The 16,943-nt window shown below is 35.7% G+C and overlaps 3 protein-coding genes across 6 annotated transcripts; 2 read left to right on the top strand and 1 right to left on the bottom strand.

The window, feature by feature from the left end:
- Window positions 1-1,216: 1,216 nt before the first annotated feature.
- LOC113779054 lies at window positions 1,217-6,820 on the top strand. Of its 4 annotated transcripts, none has more exons than XR_003469431.1 (6): window positions 1,217-1,353; window positions 1,953-2,388; window positions 2,545-2,847; window positions 4,199-4,334; window positions 5,501-5,888; window positions 6,346-6,820. XR_003469431.1 is itself a non-coding variant. In XM_027324470.1 (5 exons), the coding sequence occupies exons 2-4, from the start codon at window positions 1,990-1,992 to the stop codon at window positions 4,325-4,327; spliced, it is 831 nt and encodes a 276-aa protein (XP_027180271.1). In that variant the 5' UTR covers window positions 1,217-1,353; window positions 1,953-1,989; the 3' UTR covers window positions 4,328-4,334; window positions 5,501-6,094. The 4 variants fall into 4 exon arrangements, 2 of the variants coding, with proteins under 2 accessions (XP_027180271.1, XP_027180270.1); XR_003469432.1 differs by lacking the exon at window positions 6,346-6,820 and having other exon boundaries at window positions 5,501-5,709; window positions 5,831-6,094; XM_027324470.1 differs by lacking the exon at window positions 6,346-6,820 and having other exon boundaries at window positions 5,501-6,094.
- Window positions 6,821-9,508: 2,688 nt separating this feature from the next.
- On the bottom strand, window positions 9,509-12,020 carry LOC113779489 (GTP-binding nuclear protein Ran-3). The gene is made up of 8 exons (XM_027325074.1): window positions 11,910-12,020; window positions 11,701-11,770; window positions 11,257-11,313; window positions 11,005-11,122; window positions 10,489-10,578; window positions 10,215-10,394; window positions 10,016-10,093; window positions 9,509-9,885 (listed from the first exon to the last, which is right to left on the bottom strand). The coding sequence occupies exons 1-8, from the start codon at window positions 11,910-11,912 to the stop codon at window positions 9,816-9,818; spliced, it is 666 nt and encodes a 221-aa protein (XP_027180875.1). The 5' UTR covers window positions 11,913-12,020; the 3' UTR covers window positions 9,509-9,815.
- Window positions 12,021-14,089: 2,069 nt separating this feature from the next.
- Window positions 14,090-15,478, top strand: LOC113780647. Its single transcript, XM_027326429.1, has one exon. It carries the CDS (start codon window positions 14,090-14,092, stop codon window positions 15,476-15,478), a length of 1,389 nt encoding a protein of 462 aa, XP_027182230.1.
- Window positions 15,479-16,943: the final 1,465 nt, after the last annotated feature.

Here is a 16,943-nt window from a genome sequence, read left to right as displayed (position 1 = left end):
TATATGTTGCTGTTTTGGCACCAAAAAAAAAATAATAATAAAGGAGCAACAAGGAAACTAAACAAGTACAAACGTGACAATAAACTATTGCATCGCATGTTTTTTAAGCAAGAATAAACTATTGACAATACCAATTAAAATGAAGTTTGCAGTCGTTCCTTGTTAGTTTAACTGAATTAAAGGAGTCCAGTATTTAGGGAAAACTCTCAGAGTCTTTCCCGTTGTCAAGTTTATAGTGCTATTAAACGAATCAAGTTATTCGTTAGTTTGCCTCATTTAGGTTCATTCATATTCGATAACAGTTCATTCGGAATTTTATATGAATCGAGTTTAAACAAATATTTTGGCTCAATTAGTAATCGAACGAATACAAATTCATTTGCGAATTTAAATGATTGTTCGTGAACATGGGTCTAATTAGTGCTTTAGTTGTTAATGAGGATGATTTATATGACATATTTTTTATTTTATGTGGCATGGCAAGATTGGATTAGTGAATTTTAGATTGTTGTTGTTTCTTAATAGTTAATACTATAGACAAGCAGATTGTATTAATTTTTTGTAAGAAAGACTTTGTATTCGAACATCTCGAGTTTATTTGTGAACGGTTCGTTTATGTTAAACAAGTCAAACTCAAATTCGAACTAGGATTGTGCTTAACGAGTTGAACATGAACATAGATTTGGAGTTCGAATATTGTCGAATGAACACGAACTTTATTCGATCAACTAAATGAATAGAGTTCAAACATGAGATACTCAATTCGACTCGATCTATTTACAGCTCTAGTTGAGAGTGTACAGGGTATAGGGAGGTATGAGAAGATAAAAAAATAACTAAAAAAAATTAGAGCCAATGGGAGATTTTAATTATTAGTAAAAGTTGGCTCACTAATAATTCAGGTAGGATCGTGCTTACGGTATGTGCATATTTTTCCACTTATAATTATAGTTAATTATTTGGTTCTTGGGTACTTAATGCTATAAAGTTAAGGATAAGACCACAAAAATCTTGAGAAGCGACGGATAAGGTGTCTGCACGCTCCTCTATCGCGCGTGGAGTAATTATCATACTTACCTGACCAACACGAATCTGGTGGCTTGCGCGTGGAGTTCTTTATACCTAACTTATATTTTTTTCCCAAAATACCCTCCATCATAAATATTTCATATTTTCTTTTATTATTTTCCCCAAATTAATTTTTCCCCACGCTCAAGCAAACCCTAGACCCTAGACCACAGAAATTGCCGATTCAAAAAGTCTTCGTTTTTCGTGAATCAGAGGATCAAATCAACAAATAGACTATCGGCATGGTCAAATTATTGCATTAATTTCAAGCAATTCGAAGAAAAGGTCAGTAGATTTGTCCAACAAATGGTTTCCCATTCGGGTTTCAAAACCCTAGTTTTAAAATTTTTCTGCTATTTTTCAATATGTTAGTGTTTTGAAGCTTTGCACATTTTACTGAGATTTTGGGGTTGGTTAATAAGTTTATTTTCTGAAATTTACAAATCTCATACTTTTTTTACTGGGGTTTTTTTTATTTATTTATTTCTCAATAAGCTTATTATGAGTAACGATCAAGGCGATTTTACTAGGTAGATATTGCGTTTTTTTTATTTTAAATGATCGAGTTTGTTGAATTTTTTTTATTTTTTATTTTTTGCCTTTTTTACATCAATTTCTGTTGATGTTATTTTTGCACCTTTCTAGTGTTAGATTAGTTTATCAATTGATTGTTTGAAACTTTGTAGCGGCCTCCTTTGTGGGTTTACATTTTCATTGTGATAAATTGGATGAAACCTCTTTCAAAGTAAATAAAGCCATCCATAAGCCCCTGATCTTTATCTGTGACATTGCTATGGTGTCTGGCTTCCCCGTCTTTAGTTTGAGTTGATTCTCGTGTTTGCATATGCTGATTTATTGTTTTCTGTTTTTGTTGTTCTGGACAGGTTTTAACTTGCGTTTGATTAAATTTAGTTGCCCATAATGAGGTTTAAAAGGGGCAGTAAGGTGGAGGTTATGAACAAAAAGGAGGTGCCAATCTCTTGGCGTAGTGCCGAGATACTAAATGGGAATGGTCATACTTATTATGTGAGGTATGAGTACCATCCGGTTATGAACAACAGATCTATGATGGAAAGGGTGTCAAGGAAATTTGTTAGACCCTGTCCTCTGCCTTCACAGGGCATAGAGACTTGGAAAGTTGGAGATACTGTGGAGGTTTTTGAAGATTTCTCATGGAAAATTGCCACCATATTGACAGTTATGCAGGGGGATTACTACACGGTGAGGCTACTTGGAAGCTCCAAGGAATCCAATGTACACAAATTGAATATCCGAGAGCAATGGTTATGGCTAGATGACAAATGGATCCTGATGGGAAAGGTAGGAGCTTTTTTCTTAGTCCACAGTCATTTTCCATTTCTCTTTCTATTTGAGCTATGTGTTATGCCTTTGAATCATACACTCTGACATATATTCATCATGCATATACATTTTTTTGGTTCATTGCAGTATGTGATCTATGGTTTTGTTTTGCAGAAATCTGGAGCATGTGGAGTAAATCAAGTCAACAAGCAATCAAGTTTGAATTACTATGAGAAAACAAGCTTCCAAGCAGCAAAATTTAATGCAGGGACACACACTGAAGCACAAAAAAATTGTTTAGACATTGAGAAACGAAATGGGTTGCAGGAGTTTCACAAATTATCAAGATCCCTCAAAAGATTGTCCCAGGATAGTTCATGTGTTATTGAATCACTTACTGGGAAGGCTTACAAAATCAGAGCAGTCGAGAAAGATTATAGGAAACAAAAGGTGGCTCCACCCTCATTGGTGGAAAAGGTAGATCTTGTTGCTTCTCCAAAAGAGAATCTGGGTGAAATAAACATGCGTGCTTCCGTTGACAATAGAATGATTGGATATAAAGAACGAAAAAGAGAAAATCTAGATGGTGCTGCTGGATCTTACTTAGCTAGAAGCTTAGAATCTAGGGATTCCGAATCCAGTGATTTTGATAGTGATGCTTCTTCTGTTGGTAGTTGTAGTGTCAATAGCGAGCGACAGAGACGGTTTCCCTATCGTTTGGCGCAGATTCCTTTTCAGGTGACAGATAGTGTTTGTAGCGATGCGGAGTCATTTTGTGGTTCAACAGATAAGGAAGAAAGTTGTTCTCTTTCTCTTCCTTTGGAAGAAGAAGTGGCAACAAGTATTCATAACTTGGAGTTGCATGCTTATCGCTGTACTTTAGAGGCATTGCATGCTTCTGGACCCTTAAGTTGGGACCAGGAGACATTGCTGACAAATCTTCGTATGATGCTCCATATATCAAATGATGAACATTTGATGGAGATAAGGAGCCTACTTTCTGGTAAAACTGGTGCTAATTGTAGATAATAATCATTCAGCTCATTATTTTGTTTTTAAATAGGACCATTCACAAAACATTGTAAGAATGCTGTGTTACAGTTTGTACTCCCTGTTAAGTTTGTAATTCTCCAATTGTCTCTTGTAGCTCTGAAATCAAATATGAGATTCTTCTAAAGGAAGGACTGCATGTATTGGATATTGCAAAGAAAATAAGTGCTCCTACTGTCATTTTCCTTTTGATTTGTTCTGTTCCTTGTCATTGTGCAGTTTCAAAGAATGTAACAAAAATTGCGAATATTGCATAAGTAATCAGATATTTGATGACTTAGTTGCCTCTTACCAATTTTATTATATTTATGTCCGTGGTTAAAATCGTGCAATTATTGGTGTGAAGAATGCCTAGAATTACTGGCAAGCAAACAGTTCAGCTTAAGTCAAGTTGGTATAATCATGTGTTTGAATTGGAATTAGCCAGCCAAGTAATTTTGTTTTCTTGGTTTATGATTGTGCTTCTGTTTTCGTATTTTAAGGTGCAATGGTCCAATATAGTTACTTTCTTTAATTGGATGGCTACATCAATTTGTAAATTTACTGTGGAATTGTTGTTACTGCCTTTTCTCCTGTAACCATTGTGTAGTATTGGAGTTTATTGCTTAATATTTGGCTTGAACTCTAGAGTGGGAGTACACCTATCACTTTTATTATGAGTGATATTTCAGATTTCCTGATATGTTAGTTTGGAGTTTGATTCTTTCCATACTATTTAGCAGTAGCATGTGAAGTTCCTTTTTGAAGACATTATTGATCAGTCCCCTGCATTTTCCAGGGACAAATTTTGGAAGCATGCTTCCCTTGCTTCCCAAGGTTTAAAGATGATGTTGGGGACCTTGGGCTTTGCACCTTTTCCTTGGCATATACAGTGGGACACTGCTTGCATCCACTTTCTTGCAGATAAGATCATGGCAAGTCCATGCTACTGCTGCTCAATTTCTAGAAGTTGTTTGCTCTTTTCAACTTTATTATGCCAAGAGAGCTGATTGATGGCTGACATATTTTTCTCCAACAGCCATAATGTTGCATTTGCTCATACTGATGCAATATTCTTCTCCACCTGTTGCATCTGCATTTTGTTTTGAATTCTTTTAACACCTTCTATTTTAACAAATCTAATTTCATGCATGTGTAAATTCTGGAAATTAGCTTCAGTCTGCATGCTTTTATCCACTAAATCACAATGTAGTTCTCTTGCAAAGCTTGTGAGAATTACGACCACTTTTCTAAACTATCAGTGCAATACCACATAACAATATTTCAATGCAGTATAGACTTCCCATAACTGCCCTTGATTTTCACTGATTACCATGTCGCTTCTCATATCTCGCTCTCTTAAATATTGTGGCCTTTGTTCTTATTGTTACTCCTAATTGCTGTCACTTTTCCTTTTTCTTGCTTAGTTGTTGAGAAAATCTTCTTCTTTGGGTTGAGCTTGCCAGAAGGAATGATACCTTCCAACAGGTGCCTATTGAGAGGACAACCATGTAGAAGCTGCTTTGCTTTATTGATTTTTATCTTTATTATTATTATCATATTTTGGTTGATAAAAGATTCTTAGGCAAAAGAAAAAGAAGTCATCCAATCTGCTAGTTGAGGATGTCGCATATGCTTGGAATCACTTAATACATAGAAATGAGGTGGTCAGTTGTACCGCACTTACCATTGTTGGAAGAATGCACTGTCATTTCTGAGCTTATGACTTGATTTTGGATCAAGATTTTTCAAAATTTTCCATGGTACCCCTCTAGATTTCTTGGTAAAAGATAGAATTGTGACAGTGCTTTAAAAATCATGCAGTCGCTGGTTAAGCTAAATGATTGAAATTTCCTCTACGATAAATATTCTAAACTTCCCCTTTTCTACTGTAAATGCTGCCACTTCCAAGTTGTGGTTGAGAAATGTATATCGATTGTCCCAGCCATTCATCTGCATATACTTTTAGATGATGTGCATGTATCCTTCCTTATTTATTGATTGAAAGAAGGGTAAAGGAAACAGAAAAACCTCATTAGATAATTCATTTTAATTTAGATGGGATCTCCAGCTTAGTGGTTATGAATTCTTTCATCTGCAGATGATGTGGGAAAGTTGTTTCAGGTAATGGTAGTCCCATTGGCAAGGGACAGTGATGTGATGTTTGTGACCAAAAGTCACGTCACAAGCCTCCAGCATTGGTGTAAGATTAATTTTTCTCACTATGATCGAACAATACAACATTACTTAACACAGATTGGCTCCATTCACTTCAGTAGCATATCACTTTCCACATTGACAGAGTTACGGGTAGTCCACTAAGTATTCCAGGGCGAAGTTTGCGTCCATTGATTCCTGTTATCTACGGTTTAAACAGATGATGCTGGTTCTAACAGTCTTGCGCCCCTTTTCTCATCATAAAAATGATCAGGTGATATGGCTTCCGTGTCCGACTGATGAGGCAAACTATGACAAATTTGTTGTTGCTGGTAAATGTATCTGATTTACTTGTGTTTCTTTTGGTCTGCTTGGGTTTGTCCAGATTTACACTGCTAATAATAATTGAGATTAACTTTGATAATGCTGTATCTAAATATAGTAGTTCTGATGCTGACTGAACAAGAAATATTGCAACTGGTTAGGCTTTCTTCTTCCTTTTTCTCAATTACTCTGTTCAGTAAACTGTTTCCTTAAATTGGTTTTTGATTCTTTTTGGTTTCTGATTCATTATGATTTACATTCCAAAATAAGGTAATGGAAAATGTCTTATATGTCTAAAAACCATTACAAGATTATAATTTCTGGAACCAGAAACAAGGGATAAGATTGAATTGTATGTTATTATATGTCATTTGTCCTGAGACAAAACTTAATCGTGTGAATACTGTCAATTTAGAACAAATATTATACCCAAGATTCACATGACAGTTGTCTTTTTATGTTAAGGGGCTTGCTTGGGTGCGTCTATAAAGATGGCTGATGTGGAGATATGTTGCTATCATGGTTATATTGGTGTGCTATCACGTTTGACAGGAGAGTTTCAAGAAGCGCCACATTCCTCTGTAGTTCATGAAGAAGACATAAGTGAAACTGTTCAAATAAAAATTCTGGATATTTTTCTGTGGCTCTACAGCTGGAAGCACAGCACTCGTACATGAAGAAACACCACAGAAGGAACTAGGTTCAGTTTTGATCATATAGCACATCAAAGGCTGTCTACAATTAGAACGTGGCCTGCTACAAGTCGAACAAGGGGAAATAACAGTAAAATTAAATAATAAAAAAAACCTCTAGTTAAACTTATTTCTGTACTTAATAAACATAGAGAGACAACCATGCAAGCTGCTTAGTATGTGCAAGGAGTTGAAGTAGTGGAGCCTGAAACTTTTGAAGGTTATGGTCAGATTTATCAGGACAACAATCTTTGCCCATTTGGATTGCTATCTTTTAGGGTTTTGTGGAAAAATATACTGTAGCAATTTAATACATGTGAGATAAGAAGGTGATTGAAAAAATGTGATTGAAAAATGTGTTTATAAAAAACGTAAAAATTTTTTGAAACAAAATGACTTTCCAAGCAGCGCTGTGCCACAAACGAGACCTGTGGTAACATACTCCTTACCGAAAACTTGATGTAACACATGGAGGAGATACTGGCAATCAAACATAACTTGCTGCTTGATCCTTATTAACATAGCGGTAGAGAGACTACCATGCTGCATCTAAACTTCAAACATTTTGCTTTAACCATTTTAATGGTCCTACATTATTGGTTGGTAGAGAATCAAAGGGGTTTTACCATCGAATCACAAAATGCTATGATTCTTACATGGAATTTCTTAATTTATTTCGAAGTAATTTAAAGTTTTTTCAAAAAAAAAAAAAAAAAAAAAACTGATGTATACATAGAGAAAGCCGTGTGCAATGAAAAATGCAAGCACAGCTTAGGGAGGTACATAAGAAATGTATTGAATCAATTCTTTTTAATGAATCGATCTGATCGCAACTTCAAATATGGAATTCAAATTCAAACCCAGTGTGAGTTTTTCTATTTGACTTTGCTCCCCTCAATGAGAATGGACAAGAGGCTCGTGGGATTACTGTCTAATTCACCAATTCATGGGAAGAAATTGAACTTTTGTATTTGAAAAATGTTTCAGTAGGTATTTTTGAAATAAAAGTAGATGCCGGTTGATAAAGGAATCCTTGATCATAATTTCTAGTATTTCCTGAATATCTTGATTTAAGGTCAAAGAATTGCCTACCGCTACCATATAGTATTCATCTCTACCCAGCAAAAAAAAAAAGGACCAGTCTTAGAAATTTCATAAAATGGCTAAAAACGAAAAAGATTCCATAATCAACAATCAGATAATTCATGAATCCTTTAGTAAAGTTAACTCTCCAAACTGGACAAATTCTTCACTAACAGAAATAAAAAAGAAGGATATGTCTCATAGAACAAGTACAATCAGAAATCAAATAGTATTTTTACATCCGCACGACTTCGGCAGATCGCATCTTTTTTTCCACGCATTTCTCAAAATACTTCAACAGACGATAAATCGATTTTATTTTATATACCTCTTACTTTATATTTTATCTTTATTAGCACCGTATATAATGATAGACGAATAACAAATTTTCAATTGAACTTATTCTTTCAATTATTCTTTTTTATTATGTTCCTTTTTCATAAAAGGGAATTTTAACCAAAATCAAACTAATCCATTTTCACTATAAAATCGAAAATTTTTCATCATAGAACAATTAGTCGATCAAGTAAAAGGATAGCAAGTTACAAATTCTGTCTAGGTAGGATGTGTATTTCTATTACTATAAAATTCATAAATATTCATATATGTAGTAGTTAATGGTGGGATTACAATTATCCTTTTTGGAGTGACGAATCTTGTATGTGTTCCTAAGAAAAGGAATTTGTCCATTTTTCGGGGTCTCAAAGGGGCGTCATACTTATGGTAGTATAAATCCAATTCAGAAATTATGTTTCACAATTTATCTGCTGCACACTATGACACTGACAGAAATTACGTGGTCTTCCTGTGTCAAAACTAATAGAACAAGTAGTAAGAATTTGTAGATTTAGATGTACTCGTGTGATGTAATTTACCATTTTAGTGTTTGTGTGAATTTACCATTTTAGTGTTTGTGCAGTAATGCACTGCCTTCCTCCCATTTTAGTGTTCTTATATTTATTTTCTCTTTTTTTTTTTTTTGCAGTAACGATATATTGTATAACCTACTCTATCCTAATTTAGGGAGAGGGGGAGCCTAAGAAAGCTTGTGTTAGGGACTAGTAGATATCCAGATCTAATTAGACCAAGAAAATGTTATGACACTACCTTTAAATTTTTTTTCACCTACAGTCCAAAGAGGGACTTAAGTCCCTCGGGTGGAAAAGCAAACAGATTTTTAATGTGCCATCTGTTTCTTCATTCGTACTTGGAAGAGCACAAATGAAGCTCGACTTTTGAAAATTTTGTCTTCAGATTGGCTTTGAATATTTTTGAAGCTCGGACTTATTTTGAATACAATGTGCACTCAAGTCGAGAATATTTTCAATGGTTTTAACGTGCACTCAAGTACAAATGAAGCTTCAATATTTTGTCAACAATCTTCTGAATCAAAGATTTTTGCAGCATGATGGCTTTGGTTCCTTTTCAGCTACCATAGAAATTGCTCACATCGAAACAATTCCGAAACAATTCCGGAATCAACAACTTGTAGACACCAAAATAATCCACATCCGCGAGAGCAAAAGGAATTCCGACACAAATTACGGCCAACGTGAACAATACCCAAAAAATTACATCCCTTGAGCTGCTGGCATTGACTGGTTTCATGCCATCCCCTCCTATATTTCAAAAATACTAGTCATTGCTGCTCCATACAACTTGCACTTTATCAATTCTGCGTGTGTAGTGATACTAACGAGCATTATCCACGTCGAATTCAGAAAAAAACCTCAGTACAAATGTCGTACCACCGGATGATACAACAGCCCTCGAGCATAAACCAGGTAACAAGGTGAAGTTCTGCTTAACCCCAAGACCAGAAACAACAAAATTGTTGGTCCCGCACGCAAAAATTGAATTATAAGACGAAATGCACCCTTAATACATGAAAAAACTAAAATTCTGCATGCAGTCTTAGTTCATACAAACAATAGTCCACCGTATCTTTAACTGATTAACCACATCGGGTCCTTCTCACAAACAAATCAAGGCGAAACATCAGGAAGTTTGAAAATTCCTAAACTGATCGATGAAAAATCCCTCGATACTTTCTAATATGGAGACAAAATTCTGGAAACCTATAGATGGCAAGGAAACCTATCGATGAAAAATGCCACAAATTCCATAACAGAGGCACTCCAAGCTCCATCCAACCGCTCCTTACTCGAAAGTGTCATCATCGTCGTCAGGGAGTGGCTGAGCAGCAGCTTGAGCAAGCTCAGCCTCATGCCTGAAAGTTAAAATTGCAGCATTAGTTGGCATGTCAGTCATGGAGCAGCAACATCTATATGCATGTATAATGCGCAATAGCAAATTCCTTGTTTCATCTCTACGAGCATGTGAAAAGACAAAACACTTACTGTTGCTGTGCAACCAAGTCAATCTGAACTTCAGGGGGTAAAAGGGCAGGGGACTCGACAAAATGCAAGTTAGGGTCCCTGAAACAGTTCAGAAAATCAGTGAAAACCTTCAGAGCATTCTTGATCGCTAAACCATCTTTGAGTACGTTTAAACATGAAATTCAAGAGTGCAAACTATCTGCACAAGGTAAACACTCACCCAGCGAGTTTCCTTGCAAGATATAGGAAAGGCTTCTCAAAGTTGTAATTGCTCTTTGCTGAAATCTCATAGTACTGCAAGTTCTTTTTGCGGTGGAAGGTAACCTGCTTTGCCTTCACTTGCCTATTCTTCACATCAACCTTGTTTCCACAAAGTACAATTGGTATGTTCTCGCAAACCCTGCAATTGACCCCAACCGAAAACAATTCATAAATATTTCAACTAGTCTTTTATCTATCATTTCAAATAAAAAGAAAAAGGATCTAGCACATACCGACAAAGATCACGGTGCCACGTAGGAACATTCTTGTACGTCAATCGAGCTGTTACATCAAACATGATTATAGCACACTGTCCATGGATACTGCAGACAAATCGCAAGTGTCAGACAAAAGCACTTGGGAGACCAAAGAAATAAAAAAACATAAATGAGAAAAACCACGCAGCTGATACTAAGAGCTACCATCCAATAAATTTAGATTCTCAACTACTATATTTACCATACACAGTTCCCAGTTCCCACTGATTCTGCTTCACAAGGTATCATTTTGGATCTTCAAAAATCAACAACTTAGGCAAATACAAAATTTACCAGCATGTATTAGTGTAAACAACCAACTAAACACTTTGTGCGCAAACTATCAGCAATGTGCTGTAAAAGAAGCAAGACGAATCAAAATTCCCCCAATATCACATTTCAACCACAAAAAACACTGAACTCATTTAATAAAATCATGCACAAAAAACGCAATGTATCTACACATGTTTTAAGCAAATGATCAGGACTTACTAGTATCCATCCCGAAGCCCACCAAATTTCTCCTGTCCAGCTGTATCCCAGCAATAGAAACGAATCTTCCCACAGTTTGTAAAGAAGTCCAATGGATGAACTTCCACACCAATAGTTGCTATTTACAATTCAAAACAGAAAGATGGTAACACGCTATCAGATCAAGCACAGCAAAAAGCACCACAACTTCAAAAGTTAACACGTCAAACCTGAATCTGAAACACAAAAAGAGGGTACATTTCCATCACTTACGTTCATATTTCTTCTCAAATTCACCAGTAAGATGCCTCTTCACAAATGTAGTTTTCCCTACAGTACAGAAAGCACCGAGTCACCCCACAAAAATACTCAAGTCATGTATAAAGAAGAAATGGACAAGCACAAAAAATAACCTTAAAAATGACTTTTTCCCATTGTCCAATACCCTTCTTAAATTCAAAAATCCAAACCCTAGCTATCATTTCAACCGCTCAAATCTCAAGACTTTCACACATCCAAACACAACCTAAACCATACGAACAAGTAACCCTAGAACAAACTAAACTATTCAGAGAAACTCACTAAAATCCCAAAAAAATACATAAAAAAAAATTCTTTATCACATCATCAAACAGACAAAAAATCTGAAACATAGCAATCGAACAATACCATACAAAAAATTTCCCAAATAACAGAGGAAAAACATAAGATTTTTACCAGTTCCACCGTCACCAACAATTACAAGCTTGAAACTGGGATAATCCACGGTCTGCTGATTCGGCAGCGCCTAAGAAAACACGACAAAAAAATCAAATCAAAAACACAAAAAAAAAGTTCATTAATCGGCTATACATAATAAATTCGAAATATACCTACGACGAGAGATGGAAAATACAACGATAAATGCAGATCGAGAAAGTACTTACCATTGATGAAGATCAGAATCGAATTGCTGCGAAAGCGGAGAGGAAAGATATAATCAGGAATTGGGGTTTGGAATTTTGGGCTGCGGAAAATATTTGGGAAGGAGGAAAGTGAAAAATGAGAGGGTTTTTGAAGGCGAGGTTTTTGAGTTCAAAGAGGGTAGCTTTGAGCTGACGCGACAATCTGAACCGTTGGATTGAAATTGGAGCGGCTGGGCTACGCGACAATCTCGACCGTTGGATTAAAATTAGATCGGCGAGGATACGCGACAATCTCCACCGCTGGATTCAAATTAGATGGGCTAGGACAGGAGACAATATGAACCATTGGATTGGCGGAGATCAGTGACAATCTGGACCGTCGAATTAAATTTTTTCTATTAATCTCTTTTTCTTTTTTTTCGGCTCCTTTTAAAAGATACAAAGGACAAAGTAAGTTTAAATTATATAAAAGATACAAACAAATTTGATTAACTTCAAAAATTTAGAAAATTAATTACTTGTTTAATTAATCTTTTATCCTTAGCATATTTGCTTTCTCTGCTTGAGGTATTTGCTTGGCCTGTTCACGAAGTATTAGGTGGTGTCTGGATTGGGATTTTTTATCAAAAAATTTTGGGATAACTCCACAAACCTCTCCTGAGGTTTCTGACACTTGCACTGAGACCCCTTTAGATTTTAAAAGTTTCACCTAGCTCCCCGATAGAGTATTGGGGTCCATTGCTGACATGCAGAGTGCTGAAATGACCTATTTGTCCTCAAAGGATGGTTTAGATGACTAACGTTAAGTAAATTGACAAATGCATCTGGAGGTTCGTAATTACATTTAACTAGAATAACAGAAATTTAATTAGTTTGTTTGGATAGTGGGTTATTTCCCCAAATATATTTGCTTACATCACCATTACAATTTTCAATACAGTTTTTTATCTTTCCAATTACCTTTTTATCTCACATACATCACATCATAAAAAGTACTACAGTAAAAATATTTCAAATAATTTACAATCCAAACAAACCTAATGTCTAATGAGGGTGATTAAAAAACCATTACTCCTAGGCGCCAATAGAAGAAGTAATTTGGCGCCAATTTTTAATGATGAGTGATGTGACAAGGCTGATTGAACAGATGTATCTTGCTTTGTAACTACAAACCTCAGAAAACATGTCTTAAATCTAAATATCAAGAAACGGGACAATGAAGAAAGCAGTGGAACTCAAGTGAAGCTGTCTTCATCTGGTGGAAGTTAAGCTTCTTAAAAGCAGAAATTAAGATACCAATTTCCATTTTCAGATATGCAGTACTGTAATGCAGTGTTGTAATGAATCAGTTTGTTAAAAAAGTGCATGTTATGGAGAAGTTTTTTGCTTAATCAGTAGATGTATCAAGAAACTAAAGATGTTTTTTGCTTTATGCAGTACTGTAACTAAAGATGTTTATTGAAATTTCATGCACGATGGATGCATGGAAGAGGTTTTCTGGAAATTTCATTAATTTCTGTTAAAAATGTGCATGAATGCATTAGCAAATATGAACTGTAATGATAGCAGAAATACCAGTACTTTCGGCAAGTGGTCCAACTCTCCAACTTACTAAGCTTATTTTTCTGGTGCAGGACTATAATGATGACCCTATTCTAATGAATTAGTATGTGAAAAAATTTTTGTTATGAAGTAGTTTTTTTGCTTGATCAGTAGTTTCTGTAATGCTAAAGTATGCTAATCTATAGTGAACATGTATGCTGATGTGTTTCTGAAAATTTCATGTGTTTCTGTAAGAATGTAAAGGCATAAAGCATGCACTTTTATTTAATCACCACTTTGCATCCAAATCTAAAAATGTAGGATGGGGACTGTTGCTGCTGCATATGACATTGTTGTTCACTGTAATGCAAACAAAATCAGGATTCCAAATATTGACCAAGTGGCTACTCATACATTAACTTGTTGTTTGATGTAACTGAAAAGGCATTGAGCAAAATAAGTGGGAATATTAACATGATTATGCAGATGAGATGTGAAATTCCTAGAAAAAATTGCATGATGGATGTTAATGATGACTATTCAGTTAGTGAGATGTTCAAAATACATCAATCTAAGCCAGTGATAAACTTGCATGTCTCTGATATGGAAATTATCCCTACGATGAAGAGAATAACTTAGTAATTCCAACTAGTGTGAACATGCAAGATACTCTGGTTATTAGTAAACAGAATAACAAGACAGTAGCAATAGAGGTTGATATCTCAGATGATGAGTATGGAGACTCTAGCTCTGATTCTTCATGGAGACACAATATGCATAGTGACAATAAGGATGAATTAATTCTAGATAGGGTCTCAAATGATGATAGTGAGGATAGTAATACTAATTTTTCTGATTTTGAAAATAATGAAGTAGAAATTATGGTTCCTGATTCTGAAAATAATGAAGTAGAAATTATGGTTCCTGATTCTGAAAATGAGGAAGAGGATGATCCTATGAGACAGTTGATGAGATCAAAGATGTGGATTTGCAATCCTAAAAATGGCATAGAGTTTGAGAAGGGTCAATTATTCACCAATATGGATGCATTTAGGGCTGTCTTGAAAGATTATGTTATTCAAAATGGCTTTCCACTTCTGAGATTGAAAAATGAGAGATCTAGAGTGACTGCTATCTGCAATGCTGAGGGATGCCAGTGGAGAATACATGCATCACCAGTGGCTGATAATATCACTTTTCAGATTAAAAGTTACCAACCACAGCACACTTGTGTGATGGATAAACACTGTGCTGAAACCACATCTGATTGGATGGCCAAGAAGCTGGTTGGTGTCATGAGAGATCATCCTAATATGACCAGCAAAGGTGTAGAGGCAGAGTTGAAGACGTATGGTATGAAGCCAAGTAAAATGCAGATTTTCAGAGTTAAGAACAAAGCACTTAATGAAATAGAAGTCACACATGATGAATCTTATTCTAAACTGCCAAAATATGCTGAACTGTTAAGGAACAATAATCCCAACAGTATTTGTAAAATACATTATGATAGGCCAAATCTGTTAGTTGAGCTTAAATTTCTGAGAATCTTCATTAGCTTTAGAGCTCAAAAGCTGGGATTCCTAGAAGGTTGTAGGCCTTTTGTGGGATTTGATGGATATTTCTTGAAAGGTCCATTTGGAGGTATGCTTCTCACAACAGTGGCTTTGGATGCAAACAACAGCATATTTTTAATAGCATTTGCTGTAACTGAATGTGAGAACAAGGATACATGGAGGTGGCTCTTCTATTACTTTCAAGAGTTCTTTGGACCATTTGACAACAACATCCCTTTAATTTTCATAAGTGATAGGCAGAAGGGATTGAATCTTGCTTATAAGGAGATATTTCCTGATGCAACTGAGCGACATTGTTGTAGGCATATATGCAGCAATTTCAAGTCTCAATTTTCAGGAATATTACTTAGAAGTTTCTTTTGGAAGGCAGTAAAAAGTTATGATGTTGTTGGTTATAATGAAGCAATGGCAAGTATTAAAGATATTAACATTGCTGTTTGGAGATGTCTGGATAAAATTTCAAGAAGTTCCTAGTGTAGGCATGTCTTCTCATCTCAACTTAAGTGTGATCATGTAATAAATAATTTCACTGAATCCTTTAATGACTGGGTTGGTGATCTTAGAGGAAAGCCTATACTGACATTAGTGGATGGTTTGAGGACAAAGTTCATGAAAAAGTTGCACAAGAGATACCAGAAAGGTTGCACTTTGACTGCTAATATCACTCATAGAATTGTTGAGAAATTCACAAAAATTAGCCAAGCATCAAGAAAATGTGATATGCATATGGCTAGTGAAAACACATTCGAGATTGGTGATCTGGATAGAAGCTACATAGTTAATCTCAGCAAAAGAATATGTGATTGTGATGCTTTTCAAATATCTGGAATTCCATGTAAATATGCAGCACTAGGAATTATGTACAGGAGAGAAAAATTGGAATATTACTGTGAAGCCTAGTTTACAAAGGACATGTATTTGAAGGCATACTCAACAATGACTCATCCTATTCCTGATGTAAAAAGATGGCCTACTATGCCTGATTTACTTCCAAAAACTGTGTTGCCACCTCCTTTGCGAAGAGCTCCTGGTAGACCAAGAGTAAATCGAAGGAAAGCTGATGAGGGAGTTTCCTCTTCACAACCAAAAAGGTCAAGTACTCTCAAGTGTGGCCATTGTGGAGCTTTTGGTCATAATAAGAGGACCTGCAAAGGACAACCTGTGGTAGAAAGGACTGCAAATGCTACCCCTGCTGAACTGGTAGTTTCTCATCTCATCACTGAACTGCATCATCTTACATAGGTTTTTGTTATGTGCAACTCATTTGAAGTTGTTATCATAGATGACAAATAGAAGAGGCAGACCAGGCAGAGGAATGGCCAGCACAGGCTTGCACAGGCTTATCAGGAACTGTTCTTTGGGTATTTTGCTGCCAGTTTTATGTTTCATTCCTTATCTATTACAATTATGTATGCAGAGGTTTCCAGAGATTCACAAGTACTCTCATTTTACAGGATCATGCAGAAGAAGCAGTACCTATAGTTCACTCCTATAGAAGCAGTACCTATAGAAGCAATCCTAGTCCTACTGAACATAATGGAGGTGTTAACGTGCAGAACAATTGTCAAACTACTGCTGCAGGTTCTAACAGAAAGGTAAAAACTTGTATACTAAGCTTGTCTAAGAGAATAACAAGTTTTGTGATCTGATTTTTGCTCTCAACTTGACTTTCATGTTATTATGTTTATAGAGAGGAAGGCCTGCTTCAAACATTCCTTCTACTTCAATAGTCAGAGGTGCTGGTAGGACCAAAAGTACCAGAATCTACTCCAATCCTCAGGTGCCAGTTCAATTGACTTCTGAATTTGCAAATGCTACATCTGTCAGCATGAATGCACCAGTAAATGTGAACTCCAATAGCATTAGCAGTACCAGCACTTTCAGCAACTGGTTTTGAGTTGCCAGTTCAGACTAGGTAGCATGTAATGATTAGCTCAGC

The sequence above is a fragment of the Coffea eugenioides genome, chromosome 8 (genome assembly GCF_003713205.1).
Source record: "Coffea eugenioides isolate CCC68of chromosome 8, Ceug_1.0, whole genome shotgun sequence".
Lineage (NCBI taxonomy): Eukaryota > Viridiplantae > Streptophyta > Magnoliopsida > Gentianales > Rubiaceae > Coffea > Coffea eugenioides.
This window is presented reverse-complemented; position numbering and strand designations above follow the sequence as displayed.

What these genes read in the sequence shown, in the direction of transcription:
- LOC113780647 (XM_027326429.1), top strand. Translation starts at nt 14,090, where the DNA reads ATGCAAGATACTCTGGTTATTAGTAAACAGAATAACAAGACAGTAGCA.
- LOC113779489 (XM_027325074.1), bottom strand. An exon ending in GGGCTTCGGGATGGATACTA is followed by an intron (nt 10,579 to 11,004) that starts GTAAGTCCTGAT and finishes ATTTGTCTGCAG; the next exon opens with TATCCATGGACAGTGTGCTA. An exon ending in GACTTGGTTGCACAGCAACA is followed by an intron (nt 9,886 to 10,015) that starts GTAAGTGTTTTG and finishes TTTAACTTTCAG; the next exon opens with GCATGAGGCTGAGCTTGCTC.
- LOC113779054 (XM_027324469.1), top strand. Translation starts at nt 1,990, where the DNA reads ATGAGGTTTAAAAGGGGCAGTAAGGTGGAGGTTATGAACAAAAAGGAG. An exon ending in AATGGATCCTGATGGGAAAG is followed by an intron (nt 2,389 to 2,544) that starts GTAGGAGCTTTT and finishes TTTGTTTTGCAG; the next exon opens with AAATCTGGAGCATGTGGAGT.